At 46.1% G+C, this 15,968-nt stretch overlaps 1 protein-coding gene across 16 annotated transcripts in view; it reads left to right on the forward strand.

Moving 5' to 3' along the window:
- The window catches only part of nfyc (nuclear transcription factor Y, gamma), a 57,689-nt gene extending 51,649 nt beyond the window's left edge, over positions 1-6,040 (forward strand). For all 16 annotated transcript variants that reach the window (XM_084312316.1, XM_084312323.1, XM_084312331.1 and 13 more), the window contains exons 7-10: positions 358-504; positions 1,844-1,951; positions 2,730-2,786; positions 5,526-6,040. In XM_084312316.1, the coding sequence (XP_084168442.1) occupies positions 358-504; positions 1,844-1,951; positions 2,730-2,786; positions 5,526-5,645 (432 nt within the window). In that variant the 3' untranslated portion in view covers positions 5,646-6,040. The remainder of the gene's footprint in view (positions 1-357; positions 505-1,843; positions 1,952-2,729; positions 2,787-5,525) is intronic.
- The last annotated feature ends 9,928 nt before the right edge of the window (positions 6,041-15,968 follow it).

Below are 15,968 nucleotides of genomic sequence, written 5' to 3' on the forward strand. Positions count from 1 at the left end.
CTCTCCCCTCCTCCCTCTCCTCTCCTCTCCTCCTCCCTCCCTCTCCTCTCCCCTCCTCCCTCTCCTCTCCTCCTCCCTCTCTCTCCTCCCCTCCTCCCTCTCCTCTCCTCTCCTCCTCCCTCCCTCTCCTCTCCCCTCCTCCCTCTCCTCTTCTCCTCCCTCTCTCTCCTCCCTCCCTCCCTCCCTCTCTCCTCTCCCCTCCTCTCCTCCCTCTCTTCTCTCCCCTCCTCCCTCTCTCTCTCCCCTCCTCCCTCTCCTCTCCTCTCCTCCTCCCTCCCTCTCCTCCCCTCCTCCCTCCTCTCCTCCTCCCTCTCTCCTCCTCCCTCCTCCTCTCCCTCCTCTCTCTCTCTATATCAGAGTGCTCCGGTCACCATGCAGGTCGGGGAGGGCCAGCAGCTGCAGCTCGTCCAGGCCGGTCAGACCCAGACGTCTCAGGGTCAGGGTCAGACCATGCAGGTCATGCAACAGATCATCACCAACACCGGAGAGATCCAGCAGATACCCGTAAGACATGAGGGAGGACAGAGGGGTTAGGAGAGAGGACAGAGGGTTAGGAGAGAGGACAGAGGGGTTAGGACAGAGGGGTTAGGAGAGAGGACAGAGGGGTTAGGACAGAGGGGTTAGGAGAGAGGACGGAGGGGGTTAGGAGAGGACAGAGGGGTTAGGACAGAGGGGGGAGAGAGGACAGAGGGGTTAGGACAGAGGGGTTAGGAGAGAGGACGGAGGGGTTAGGAGAGAGGACGGAGGGGTTAGGAGAGAGGACGGAGGGGTTAGGAGAGAGGACAGAGGGGTTAGGAGAGAGGACAGAGGGGTTAGGAGAGAGGACAGAGGGGTTAGGAGAGAGGACAGAGGGGTTAGGAGAGAGGACGGAGGGGTTAGGAGAGAGGACAGAGGGGTTAGGAGAGAGGACAGAGGGGTTAGGACAGAGGGGTTAGGAGAGAGGACAGAGGGGTTAGGACAGAGGGGTTAGGAGAGAGGACAGAGGGGTTAGGACAGAGGGGTTAGGAGAGAGGACGGAGGGGTTAGGAGAGAGGACAGAGGGGTTAGGAGAGAGGACAGAGGGGTTAGGAGAGAGGACAGAGGGGTTAGGAGAGGGGACAGAGGGGTTAGGAGAGGGGACAGAGGGGTTAGGAGAGAGGACAGAGGGGTTAGGAGAGAGGACAGAGGGGTTAGGAGAGAGGACAGAGGGGGAGGGAGATGTTGTGAAAATGAGATTTAAATAATGTACAAAAAACTTAAATAACCAGTGAATTTGTATAGGGTATGTGTATGTATATGTACAGTATGTGTATGTATATGTACAGTATATGTATATGTACAGTGTGTATGTACAGTATATGTGTGTATGTACAGTGTATGTATATGTACAGTATATGGATCCATTGCCTACAAATGAAAGCTACAGATATTCAACAGAATGTGACTCATCTAAAAAGGTGTAAAGAGTAACAAATTGAAAAAGAGTGAGTGGGAGTGGTGGCGTTGATGAAGGGGTTAACAAGGTCTATGTATTGAAGGAATGGTCAGAGATGGTGGTTTGGACAGTGTAACGTGGGACTTTGTTGCTGGTGTTCTTGTTGACATTGTAATGGCTGTATGTTCCCCATTCTGTCAATTGTTTGTTAAATCTGTTAATTCGCTATCTGTCCCTTGTTATCTCATGGTAATGATCAAACGCCGGTTTGTGTAGAGCGGCTAACGGTCCCTCGAGGAGAAGTTAATTATTCTCCTGCAGCGCCTGTAAGCCCAAAGAGCTGTGAAATGGCTGTGACCTTCTGTGTTCTACAAATGACCTCGGCCGTTAATCTGGAGTGTGTCTCCCCCATGTGGCTGTCGTGTGTAGATACAGTTGAACACCGGTCAGCTGCAGTACATCCGATTGGCCCAGCCCGTCTCCGGAACACAGGTGGTCCAAGGGCAGATCCAGACGCTCGGTAATACACAGCAGGTGGTAAGTGTAACCATGACGATACCCATTACAGCTATTTGTAAAGCAATTTGTGACGGGGGTCCCAGAGGTCATGAGATTCCTGAACATTGTGGGATTTTGAGACCTTATTATAGCAGGCTTGGGATCAGTTCTCAATGTAATGAATCCTAGAATGTTAATAAGAGGATGAGTCACATGGTGAGTCAGTGTTCTCTCAAGTTATTCAGCGCTTGGAGATGTGGTGACGAGAGATATTACAACACTGACCCTTCTTCTTCTTCTTCTTCTTCTTCTTCTTCTTCTTCTTCTTCTTCTTCTTCTTCTTCTTCTTCTTCTTCTTCTTCTTCTTCTTCTTCTTCTTCTTCTTCTTCTTCTTCTTCTTACCAGGAAAAGCTTTAAAACTTGTAAATTGTATTATCCAACCTATTGACAACTAATAATGTCAATCATCAGCAAGTAAAGGTGTTAAATGTTGACTTGCTTGAATAGAAAGTGAATTGATTCCATCCCGGTCTTACAGGCAGGATAGGTCCAGGCTCTCTGGGTAAATCTGCTTCTCGAACACATATAGGGCTAGATCCACAAAGAATGGATTGCACGGTGCTAGTTGCACCCTTACTTACAATTCATTATGAATTGAAAATGGGGGACCCTGATGTAAACAAGACGAAAGTCTTTCTGTGCAATCCATTCTTTGTTGATCTAGCCCATAGCGTATTGTTTTATAGTTGAGGGTGAGTGGGTGGGTGGGTGGGTGAGTGAGTGAGTTAAGAGACTGAGTCTTGTGTCTCGTCATCAGATCACATCAGAGGTACAGCAAGGTCAACAGCAGTTCAACCAGTTCACTGATGGACAGGTAACACACACACACACACACACACACACTGTCAAACAAACACACACACACACACTGTCAAACAAACACACACACTGTCAAACACACACACATACACACACACACACACACACACACACACGCTGTCAAACAAACACACACACTGTCAAACACACACACACACACACACACACACACACACACACACACACACACACACACACACACACACACACACACTGTCAAACAAACACACACGCACACACAGCTCAAAATTCAACCATACCACATATACACACGTGCACAAACACACACACATTGTCACACAAACACACACAGCTCAAAATGCAACCATTCCACATAAAACACGTGCACAAACAAACGCACACACACACATTGTCAAATGAACACACACACAGCTAAAAATTCAACCATACCACATATACACACATGCACAAACAAACACACACACACACACACACACACACACACACACACACACACACACACACACACACACACACTGTCAAACAAACCTGAAGAAGTCCACTATTATCCCTGTACCCAAAAAATCCAAGCCTGCTTGCCTCAACGACTACCGCCCTGTAGCTCTCACCTCCATAGCCATGAAGTGCTTTGAGAAGCTAGTAAAGGGCTACATCTGCTCCTCCCTCCCCATCAACATGGACCCCCTGCAATTTGCATACCGCCCCAACAGGTCCACGGAGGACGCCATATCCCATGTGCTGCACACAGCAGCATCACACCTGGACAAGAGGCAGGGGAACTATGTGAGAATGCTATTCATCGACTACAGCTCGGCATTCAATACCATAGTCCCCTCCATACTCATAGCCAAGCTCAGGGACCTGGGCTTGGGCTATGACCTCTGCCAGTGGGTCTTGGACTTCCTGACTGGCAGACCCCAGGTGGTGAGAGCAGGCAACTGCACCTCCTCATCCATCACCCTCAACATAGGGGCCCCCCAGGGCTGTGTTCTGAGTCCCCTCCTCTACTCCCTGTACACACACGACTGTGTGGCTCAGCGGAGTAGCAATACAATCGTCAAATTTGCTGACGACACAGTGGTGGTGGGCCTGATCTCTGCCAACGACGAGAGGGCCTACCTGGAAGAGGTCAAGGTCCTGGCGGGATGGTGCCAGGAAAACAGCCTCTCCCTGAACGTCAGCAAAACAAAGGAGATGATTGTGGACTTCAGGAGGTCGGGGTCAAGGACTACAGCCCCCTCAGCATCGACGGGGCACCGGTTGAGAGAGTCAACAGCTTTAAGTACCTCGGAGCCTACATATCCGAGGACTTGACATGGACCACACACATTGACAGTGTGGTGAAGAAGGCACGACAACGCCTCTACTTCCTCAGGCACCTAAGGAAGTTCCAAGTCAGCCAGAAGATCCTTAAGAACTTCTACTCATGTACAATAGAGAGCATCTTGACCGGCAACATCACCTCCTGGTTTGGGAATAGCACTGCACAAGACCGAAGCAGACTACAAAGAGTGACACGTTCAGCCGAACGCACAATTGGAGGGGGGCTCCCCACCCTCCAGAACATTTACTACAAGCGTTGCAAGGGCAAGGCTAAGAGAATCATTAAAGACTCCAGTCACCCGAACAACTGCCTCTTTGAACTGCTGCGGTCAGGCAAGCGATACCGGAGTCTCAAGGCGAGCACAGAAAGACTCAGAAGAAGCTTCTATCCCCAGGCCATCAGGCTGCTAAACGAACAATGAATGAACACTACACAACAACAACCACCAAACGCACATAGCACACACATCCACACGCACACACTCACTTTAAACAAACACACTGTAGCACCCACTCCACACACTTTATAGCACACACCCACTTTAAACAAACACACTGTAGCACCCACTCCCCACACTTTATATTTATGGATGAAGGATTGCACTACAACTCGTACACCTTACTGTAAATTGTACCTAAAATTGTACCTCATCCCATTTCTGCTTTGCACTAGATAGTACTGTACATTAGTACACTGCATAGTATTGTGTATTGTATATTATATGGTAACTCAGAACATTGTACATATGTCTATACCGAACACTGTGACCTCATTTTCTTCTTCTAAATTCATGCTATATTATGTTATTATGTTATTTGATACTATCTTGTCTAGCACAGTCTCTGGAGCGTAACAGTAAGAAGCATTTTGTATGAAAGTATTCTGTACTTCTGTATGACAACTATTAAAGAACTTGAACTTGAAACACACACACAACTCACAATTCAGCCATACCATATATACACACATGCACAAACACACAGACACACACACACATTGTCAAATAAACACACACAGCTCAAAATTCAACCATTTCACATATACACATGTGCACACACACACATACACATTGTCAAACAAACACACAGCTCAAAATTCAACCATACCACATATACACACGTACACACACACACACACACACACACAACCATACCACATATACACACGTACACACACACACACACACACACACACAACCATACCACATATACACATGTGCACAAACACACACACAGCTCAAAATTCAACCATTCCACATACACATGTGCACACACACAGACACACACATTGTCAAACAAACACACACACGGCAAAAAATTCAACCATACCACATATACACACACATACAACTCAAACACACACACACACACACACACATGCTCATGCACTCCCTCACTCTCCTGCCGTCCCTCTCTCTCCGCCCTGCAGCAGTTGTATCAGATCCAGCAGGTGACGATGCCTGCGGGACAGGAGCTGAGCCAGCCCATGTTCATCCAGTCCACCCAACAGACGGTCGACGGACAGGTCACGCAGGTCAGCACCGACTGAGCCTCCGGCACCTTCCGCCGTACGTGCACCAGCCCCCCCCCCACCCCCCACACACACGACGACGACAGACCACCCGATGATGGACAGACCACCTGGAAGGAGCTCCCTCTCTGAACCCCTCGGCTGAAGCACTGGCTATACGTTCACACAAGGGTGATTCTTCTAACACTCGTTCTTTTGTATAAAGAAGTATCTTCACTGGGTCAAGGAAAAAACCAAAGGGACACAGTTGACCACCACCCTCTGATCCGCCATCTTGTATATCGACCCTCAGATCCGCCATCTTGTATATCTACCCTCTGATCCGCCATCTTGTATATCTACCCTCTGATCTGCCATCTTGTATATCTACATCCACGCATAGAAACCCCACCTCTGTTTTTATATTTTACTCACCCCCATTTTACTCACCCCCCACCCACCCCTACTGAACACCCGTTCTCTCTCCCTGCCCGCGTCTTGTCTTCTGAGGTGAATCAGTCTTGGAAGCTGATCGTAGCCAAATTTTTGTTTAAGTGACCAACTTGTGATTTCTTTCACTTCGATTCTTGTTTAGTGTTTGTGTCGTCTTGATAAAACTCTTTGGGAGTATGCGCTTCGCTCCCCCTGTCGACGTCGTCTCTCTTCTGGTCGTTTAATAAAAAAAATAAACGTTTTTTTTGTTTGTAATCATTTCTTCGGACGAGACACTCCGGTCTAAAAACATGTCTCGGATCGGAAGAGGGAGTAGAGGAATCGGAAGAGTAAAGGAAAAGCTTGAGATTAACCCTTTCACTACCACACTACCAAATGGTTAACCCTTTCACTGCGATGATACAGAAGGTTAACACTTTCACTGCCACACGACAAAGGGGTTAACCCTTTCACAACCACCCTACAGAATGTTAACCCTTTGGCGGCTGGGTAGCGCAGCGGACTAAGCGCCTGCCTACCACCGCAGATACACTGGTATCGAATCCAGCTGTCGGCGGTACCTCCGGCTCGGTCGGTCGTCCATACTAACCAATTGGCAGTGTTAGCGGGTGGGAAGCCGGCGGGGTGTGTATCCTGGTCGTTGTAAACAGCGACTCCTACAGGTCGGTCGGGGCGCCTGCTCAGCGAGGGAGGGAACTGGGGGAAGTGTGGTAGTGAAAGGGTTAACCTTCTGTAGTGTGGTAGTGAAAGGGTTAACATTCTGTAGTGTGGTTGTGAAAGGGTTAAGCTGAAGTGTATGGAAACTAGGGATGTCCCGATCACATTTTTTTGCTCCCGATCCGATCCCGATCATGTGATTTTGAGTATCTACCGATACCAATCTTTCCCGATCCGATAAAACTAAATATATATATATAATAAAAAAAATTGAAAAAAAAAATGTCCTCCCATCCCAATTTCTCACATTACGTTCACCCTGAATGTTGACGTTATCCAGGTGAAAAGTTAACTTCATTCAAGCGAGGCATTGCAACCGGAGTAATCTAAAAACTCCGCCTCCAACCTGCTGCTTCATGAGAGCAATGGCGCCATCGTCTGTAAAAATCAGGTGACTGCAAGTTCTGCAACTAGTGGATGTCCCTCATCCTTGACATAAATCATTTGATGTATTTTTCAAGTTAAGAGTTTTATTTGTCACGGCATACAAGTATACAATGAAATGTGGATGTATAATTAAATCAAAGGAAATGCGTTTGTTTTGGCAAAATTCTTCTGCTCTGTGTGACAATAAATAAATGAATGATGATATGCAATTTAAAACCAAAACTAAGGCCTCAGTATGAGTTTAAGACGTGAATAGGCGTGCGTTCCTGAAATCAACTGGGGTTGCACGCACCTAATGGCGCCACGTGCACGCGCGCTCCCGCGAATGCGCATAAATGTCCCCTCGCTTGAGCACAGACTACAGACAGTGCCTAATTGCCTCTACGAATGGAATGTAACACTTATCATTCACAACAAGTTAGGTGTGAATGTATCTGAGAACGTATTTAACACACCTGACGACCGGCGCTATTGATATGCAAAGTATCCCAGGTGGGTAGGCTACTTATAGCGAGTACTTATCTTACCCTGGGCCTGCACGGAGTGCAACCCCGTCCCATGATTAACGCATGCCTGGGCGTGAACATGGTCATGTTTGTTGAATACATTTTTTTTTTAAATCGGATCGGGACATCCCTAATGGAAACGGCTGAAATTCTCCTCCGCTCGGATCACAATAATGGTTTTCCTGTTTGTTTCAAGTGAATTCGAGCTTGAATTCACGTGTTTTTTTAAAGACGGGTGAAGACTTTTCCTACCCTGTCCCTCTCCCCTCATCAACCCATATAAGATATTCCTTTATTGATCCCCTTGGATCAATAAATACGTTGTTATTTATCGCGGTCTCTCCACAAGCTAACGTCTGACCTTCTGTTCACCAGCTGAGAGAGAACGTGGATGGTGTCTTTTTTTTGTCTCTTGTTTGTTTGTTTTTCCCAATTTTTGTTTTGTTTTTTGTTTATTTCATAAAGATTAAAAGCCATACCGTTACACATGTAACTATATATAAAACATGGAAGTCCCTCTCTACTAGGAGAAACTCTAACCCAACATTAGAGGTCGATGATGATAGTGTTGTTGTTTGTTTCTCCGTTGTGTTTGTTTTCCGCCTCAGTGGCACGATGTTGTAAAGTAAAGGGCTTCTGACCGTTTGTGTGAGTTTGTAGAGGAGAAAAAGGTGTGTGTGTATGAATGTGTGTGTGACTGTGTGTTTGTTCGTTTGTGCACCAGCCCCCACCCTCCCACACCATGATCATCTTCTCTTCCGCTTTTTCCTCTGTTCATGCTCTTTCTCTCCTCTCCCCTCCTTCATCCCTCTCATCTTTTAGAGCAGTGCTTGCTTGGTGCGTCCTCTTCTCTGCCTCTATGCAGTCTTTCATTTATCCCCCTCCCAAACACCCTCTTATCAGGGCATTTCTGAAGTCCCTCCCCCTTCATTCAAAGCCCCGCCCCCAACTCCTTCTGGAGGGTGCGCAGGGGAGGGGAGAGGGAGAGAGAGAAAAAACACCCCTTTTTATTAAACAGTTTTCCCCTCTCTTTTCAATATGACTTGTAACCGTTGAGGTTTATTTTTGTTTTTGTTTTTAGATGACCTGTGTGTCCTCTCCTCCCTCCCCTTATTTTCTAATGATGATTATCCACGTCGTTAATATTGTTGTTATTTTGCATGTAGTTTAAACTGCCAGCATGATATGCAATAGATAGGTACAAATTTTATTTTTGACGTCCCTTTTTGTAAGCAAACTTTGTTTGTGAGAAAAAACGAAATAAAAAACCATAACACGAGAAGTGTCCCGTTGTTTTTACAGTGCCTTTTGTCTCTTCAGCCTCTTTGTGTCTGGTATGTGTTGTTGAATATTGATTATTTTATTCATATTTTTTAAATGGTGTTTTTAAAAATGTGCTATAGATAACATTTGTATGTAGAATAATCATAAAAAATTTAAAGATGTGGGAAAGTATTGATGAATTCATTTATAATCATTTATAATTTATATGGAAGACCTAAATGAATTGTTTACATGTTGCGTACATGTATCCCTTCCGCGTGTTGCTTTCTAACAGCGGAGGAGTGCAAGAATGTGACAATTTGACCATGTGACCGCGGCAGCGCGAGAGAGCGGTAGTGCGGAAATAGGCTGTCTATTGCCATTCTCTAAGACAAACGCTAACCTTAACCAGCTCCTTAACAGCGCCTAAACTTAACCGTTCTAACCTTAACCAACTCCGAAACAATGCCTAACCTTAACCTTAACCATGCCTAACCTTAACCGGCGAAAGAATGCATGTTAAAAAAAAATGATGGGATTCGAACTTGTCAACAACGGACCGCAGGACCGCTGCGCTGCCAGGTGAGCTGAGCTTCGAATGAAAATCATGGTGGATTAGGGCTACATAATGCCGCAAGCTCTGCGGTTGCCGCGCCTGCCGCGGGGCTGGTCGCAGCCAATCAGGGAAAACGCGGAAGCAACGGCAGCACTGCTCCGCTGTTAATAAGCAATAGGCATCCCTTCCCTACTTCCCATTTTGCATGTGGAAAGCACCTGATTGGATACATGCTGATGCTCTCCAGTGTGACATCTAGTGGCTGAATGTTATCTAGTGGCTGAATGTTATCTATTTCAGCGGTTCTCAACCTTTCTGCTGCCAAGGCGTCCCTGTGTCCAATAAAATATTCCAGGGCACCCCTACATACGATAAAGACTTTTCCCCTCCGGTCTTTTTTGCTACAATGATGACATAGGTGCTTGCTTTCAAAATAACGTTGTGCTTAGTACTGTTGACATCACACTGCTTGTAGTAGTAAATCAAATAGCATATTTGGATAAGTTTGACCATTTCTCAAAAACAGAAAATCAGTATTAAAAAAAATAAAAATACTGAAAAGGATCACCAAGTTACCATTTCTCAAGAAATATAAATAAATACAGAAAATAAGCACTTGTTCACTCGGTGGACATTTCTAGCTCAATGCGAGGTCTGCTGCTGGCTAATAATACGGTCAATACGTGGGGAGATCTTTGACATGGCAACATGCATGTCATCCTCAAGGCTCAACTTGGCCCTATATTTTGTTTTCAGAGCTGTCATGGATGAAAAACCAGCTTCACACAGATATGTGGTGCTGAATGGTATCAACACCTTAACTGCTGCATCATGAGATACTTGGTACTCAGCACCTCACTCAGACCAAAATGTCTCCAGGGGCACTACACTGAAAAGAGCTCTCCAGGTGGTATCAGATGATATTTCAATTAGTTCTTCCAAGAGTTTGGATGGAGATGTGTCAGGAAGCTTTGTCTCAATGTTCTCTGTAAAGGGGTTCTTTATCCAGAGCAGTGGTTCCCAACCTTTTCCCCCCCAGGGACCCCCAAACATCTCTGATGAAATTCGCGGACCCCCTCCTAATAAGATACCATAAAATACTTTTTTTTTTTTTCATTTTAATAACAAACTGCTTATACACAGGCATATGCATCACAATTAGACCCACTATGCTTCTTTGACTTGTGCCTTCAATCAACAAATCTCATCTTGCACCATATGCATTTCAAAATGTTTGGCCAATATTCAAATGCTGTATTCATCCTCTCAAATCAGGCCCTAATGGTGAACGGTTTGCATTTATGGAACAAATCAATGCAACAAATTAAACTAAATATGAGACAGGAAATTCCAATCAGTAGCAGAGAGAATCTGTCCTAGCTGGGTTTAATACCTTTTTTTGTCATTTTAATAACAAACTGCTTATACACAGGCATATGCATCACAATTAGACCCACTATGCTTCTTTAACTTGTGCCTTCAATCAACAAATCTCATCTTGCACCATATGCATTTCAAAATGTTTGGCCAATATTCAAATCCTGTATTCATCCTCTCAAATCAGTCCCTAATGGTGAACGGTTTGCATTTATGGAACAAATCAATGCAACAAATTAAACTAAATATGAGACAGGAAATTCCAATCAGTAGCAGAGAGAATCTGTCCTAGCTGGGTTTAATACCTTTTTTTTGTCATTTTAATAACAAACTGCTTATACACAGGCATATGCATCATAATTAGACCCACTATGCTTCTTTGACTTGTGCCTTCAATCAACAAATCTAATCTTGCACCATATGTATTTCAAAATTTTGGCCAATATTCAAATCCTGTATTCATCCTCTCAAATCAGGCCCTAATGGTGAACGGTTTGCATTTATGTTGAATGAAGTAAGAATCCACTGCAGTAAAAATATCCTCACCTCGAGTGGTGGTAGTAAGGTTGACTGACATGAGAATGTCCTGCTTCAGATCCTCATTTTCAATATATTGCACATAAACGATGAGCACAGCCTCGTCTGCGACAGTTGTAGTTTCATCAAGTTGTATGGCAAATGGACCCTTTCTAAGCTTTTCTGACAGCTGCTGCTCGCAATCACTTGACATCTTATCAATTCGGTCTTTCACTACATTGTTCGAGAGTGGTACTGATTTTAGTTTATCCGCCACCTGTGGGCCGCACAGTTTCTAAACCATTTTGATGCAGGCTGGTTTGATGAGCTGCTCGCCAATATTGTGCGGTTTCTTTGCTTTTGCAATTAAAAGCGAACACTCAAAGGAGGCTTCGGTAGCCTTCTGTAAATCACTGCCACCCCTGCTCCACGCTACTCTAACATCAACAGGCTTGTTCGCCTTGAGAGACTGTTCTTTCCTCCGAAAAAAGTCTGGATCCTTCCCAACAGAAAGTGATACAGTCAACTGATTCGCGTTTTAGCGGCTACCCGGTAGCCTACTGTTAACGTTCAAAAATCATGTCTAGATGTTTATTTATTTATCTTTATTTTTTATTGTAGTGGAGAGACTATTCATGCTTCTGATGATAAAAAAAAAATTAAAAAAAAAATTAAAAAAAAAATTAAAAAAAAAGACCTCAAATCATCTGTGGTCTGGCGGACCCCCTGCGCCCCCTGGCGGACCCCAGGGGGTCCGCTGACCCCAGGTTGGGAATCACTGATCCAGAGTAACTTGGTGATTCTTTTGTGGGTTTTTTTAAAATAATGATTTTCAGTTTTTGAGATGGTCAAACTTATCCAAATATGCTATTTTCATGGAAAACAGTGCAACTGCAACAGATAGCACGTTAGTGATAATTTTCTGTAATTCTATTTTTATTAATTTTTTTTTTAATCTCAAGGCAGCTCTCTGAGGCACCCTAGTGGGCCGCGGCACCCCTGTTGAGAACCGCTGATCTATAGCATCTTTAATATTAGCTGTTATGTTGTTGGCAGTATAGTTATTATTATTATGCTATATAGTATTTACTATATGTGTGTGTATATATATAAACTAAATAAGACTTGTGCACATCTTGTTGGACCCTGACTGGAGGTGCAGGTCAGCGCAAGAGATATGTATAAAGCTAAAAGAAGAAAGCCTTCAAAAGAAGGGATTTTGCTTTTTATTTGTTTGGTGCACAACGTGTTTTGCTTCCGCTTCCTCAGGTGCTATACAGCAGGTATACCAAGGTTTATTGATATAGCACATTTCATATACATAGTTCTAATGTACTGTAATGAGCTTTACAAACATCAAAAGAAGGTATTTAAAAGAGGGACATTAACTATATTAAATATGGGGGGGGGGGGGGGGGGCAGTACGTTAGCAAAGGCCTACATAGTACTACTATCTACTGGAATGTTTGAATTCAGCCAGTTTAGAGCGTGTTGTTTTCATAAACGGCCACAGGAGGGCGACACTGATCAACATGACCTGCAGATGTATTCATGACACCTGATTTATTGCTCAATACAGGTCTAGATACCATTTTGTACAAATGGCTCTTTTTTTCCAGCAGCATAGACATTTTCAAAGTGCAAAGTAAGACTATTTTTCCAGCCTAAAAAGCTAAATCAATATTTTACCTCAAAGTCCCACCCCCCGGTGAGAGGATTATAACAATACTAAGCTTATTTCTGCAGGGATAGGTCTTTAGAGGATTGGGTTAGAGTAACAATGGAGTCACGGGTTAGTTAGTGGGCCAGAGACGGCTCGGCCCCTGCGAGATCAAACCGCATTCCTTATCCGACCTAAATCTTAAAGAGGAAGAAAGGTAATTCTGTAACACACAAAAATAATGAGGGAGCAAGAGACTAAATGCATATCTGTGTCAAGTCAAGTGTCTCACTTTAAAACCTCGAGGAATAGGTCATGCACACTGATGCAGTGGTAACACGAATGGTAAACCGTAGCCTTACAAAAAAAAGTGCGATGTAGTTGATGAATGGTATTTTCAGGTTTACCATAAATGTTGTACAGGCCATTGTAGCCTATAAATAATTTACCATGGTACTGTCATGGTAAAAAGTCATGTATGGTACCACTTTTATATTTAAATAATGCCATGGTACATTTCAACAATATTTTCACGTCACTTGATCTGATAAAGTTGACTACAATATATACAATGAATATCATTCATGGCGATAAATATCAGTTTAAAATAACTTATTTCCCAAATAAAAAGTGGGTAAACTGGGTTTAGGTGGATTTACCCCCCTCCACTGGACTACATGATCCCTGTTCACACAGCAAAACTGCATTATCCCCTCGAAGTGCAAAAGTGGCAGATTATTTTGTTTCATAACACTTTGTGGCTGTGTTTCCTTTTCCAGTTTTGTGCAGACATGTTAACTCGGGTAGTAGAGTCACCAGCACCAGAAGGTAAACACCAGCCCACCAACTCGGCTGGAGACACGTTCCCTCTCGTAATCGAGCTAATCGCCGAACAATAACTGCATTAATGACTACAGACTTGTGTTTGCCTCTTGTCTAATAAGGCAGGTGAGGATTGGGTTGAATTTTTTTTTGTTTAAGCCAAGCGTGACAAGGATTGTCCGGTGGTATTTTTCTTGGCTCTGCCCGTCCGGTCGGATCAAGGCAGCCTCGGCCGGATGGATTGGGTCTGGCTGCCTCCTCTATGTCCTCTGGGCCCCCGGACCTTGTGACGCTTCCATAACAGCAGTCGGATCCTGGCGAGAGCTGGCCGTTGGGTGTTTGATCTCGCAACTTTATATCAGTAGCAGATGTTAATAGATTAGATTCAAATGTACTGTCATTATACAGCACAACAAAGAAGTATGCCATCTAACCAGAGTGCAAATGTAACAGTAAAGTGCAATAGCAATATACAATGTACAGGCGATTAAACTGGATATAAAATATATAAATTAGTACTACTGAGTAATAGTGCAATGTAGGGTTTACGGCTCTGAATCAGAAGATGTACCCATATCCCAGTAAAAGTATTGGTGTGATTTGCCTGGTTTTGGAGATATCTGCCTTAGAGATATATGCCTTAGAGATATCTGCCTTAGAGATATCTGCCTTAGAGATATATGCCTTAGAGATATCTGCCTTAGAGATATATGCCTTGGAGATATCTGCCTTAGTGTTAGGGATAGTGTTGGCAGAGGACCCAAGCGCAGAACAGGATGAGGAGAAAAGGCAGCATCTGTCCAGTAGGTGGCAAAGATGGGGGCGAGTGAGGAGCAGGGGAAAGTCTGCAAAGGTGGGGGCGAGTGTAGGGCAGGGTAAAACCTCAGACCCTTACAGTACTCCCCCCTCAAGGGATGGCTACCAGACGGTCCATAAGACCGCCCGGGGACGGGCAAGACGGGCCGGGATCCAGGGAGGCTGAACACAGGGAGAGTCCGGGGGAAAAGGTCAGGACGAACAGGGCTAGGGTGGGGAGCCCTGGGGCAGGGGGGCGGTGACAAAAACCCCGGAGGGGCATAGGAGAAGGGGGGCTGGAGTAGGGGGGCCGGGGAAAAGGACCAATGGGACGGGGACAGGGGGCCGAGGAGAGGAGCGAGGGGAACTGGAGCAGGGGGGTGGAGAAAATAACCCAGGAGGGGCATAGAAGGGGGGCCGGGGAACAGGACCGGAGAGGGGTCTGGAGAAGGGAGAACGGGACACAGGATCAGGGGAACTGGAAACGGGGACGGAGGGCCGACGAGGGGGGGCTGGAGCAGGGGGGCCGAGGCGACAGCCCAGGAGTAGGACCTGGGGCTGGGGTCCCCCCGGAAGCGGGACCCGGCATAGGACCCCAGACGGGGGTCCCTCCAGGCGTAGACCTCGGTGCAGACCCAGACGTGGGCCTCGGCGCAGACCACGGCATAGACCACGGCGCATACGACGGCGTAGAACTGGACCAGATGCAGAACCGGGACCAGACGAAGAAGCAGGCCCGGACGTAGAGGCGGGACCAGACGAGGAGCCGGGACCAGACGTAGAAGCAGACCCGGCGTGGGAGCCGGACCAGGCGTAGATACCAGGCCGGGCGCAGAAGCCGGACCAGGCGTGGAGGCCGGACCGGGCGTAGAACTGAACTCAGGCGTAGAGGCCGGACCGGGTGAAGAGGCAGGGCCGGGCGTAGAAGCCGGACCAGGTGTAGAACCTGGGCTGGGCGTGGACGCCGGACCGGGCGTAGAAGCAGAACCGGGAGCTGGTGACACCCCGGGGACCAGAGCAGGGGCAGCCAGGGCCGCACAAGCGGGGGCTATGCTAGCAGTGGAAGCTAAGCTAGCAGTAGAGTCTAGGTTAGCTGCAGAGGCTAAACTAGCTGTCGGGGCTACACTAGCAGCTGAGGTCATGCTAGCTGTAGATGTTCTACTAGCTGCAGTAGCCTTGCTAGCTGTAAGGGCTTTGCTAGCCTTCAGAGTCTTGCTAGCCTTCTGAGACTTACTTGCTGCAGGGAACAAGCTAGCTGAAGGGGCAGTCCTAGCTGTAGGGGGTAGGCAAGCAGTAGGGGCTAAGGAGCC

The sequence above is a fragment of the Notolepis coatsorum genome (assembly GCF_963971535.1).
Source record: "Notolepis coatsorum genome assembly, chromosome: 4".
In the NCBI taxonomy this organism is placed as follows: Eukaryota; Metazoa; Chordata; class Actinopteri; order Aulopiformes; family Paralepididae; genus Notolepis; species Notolepis coatsorum.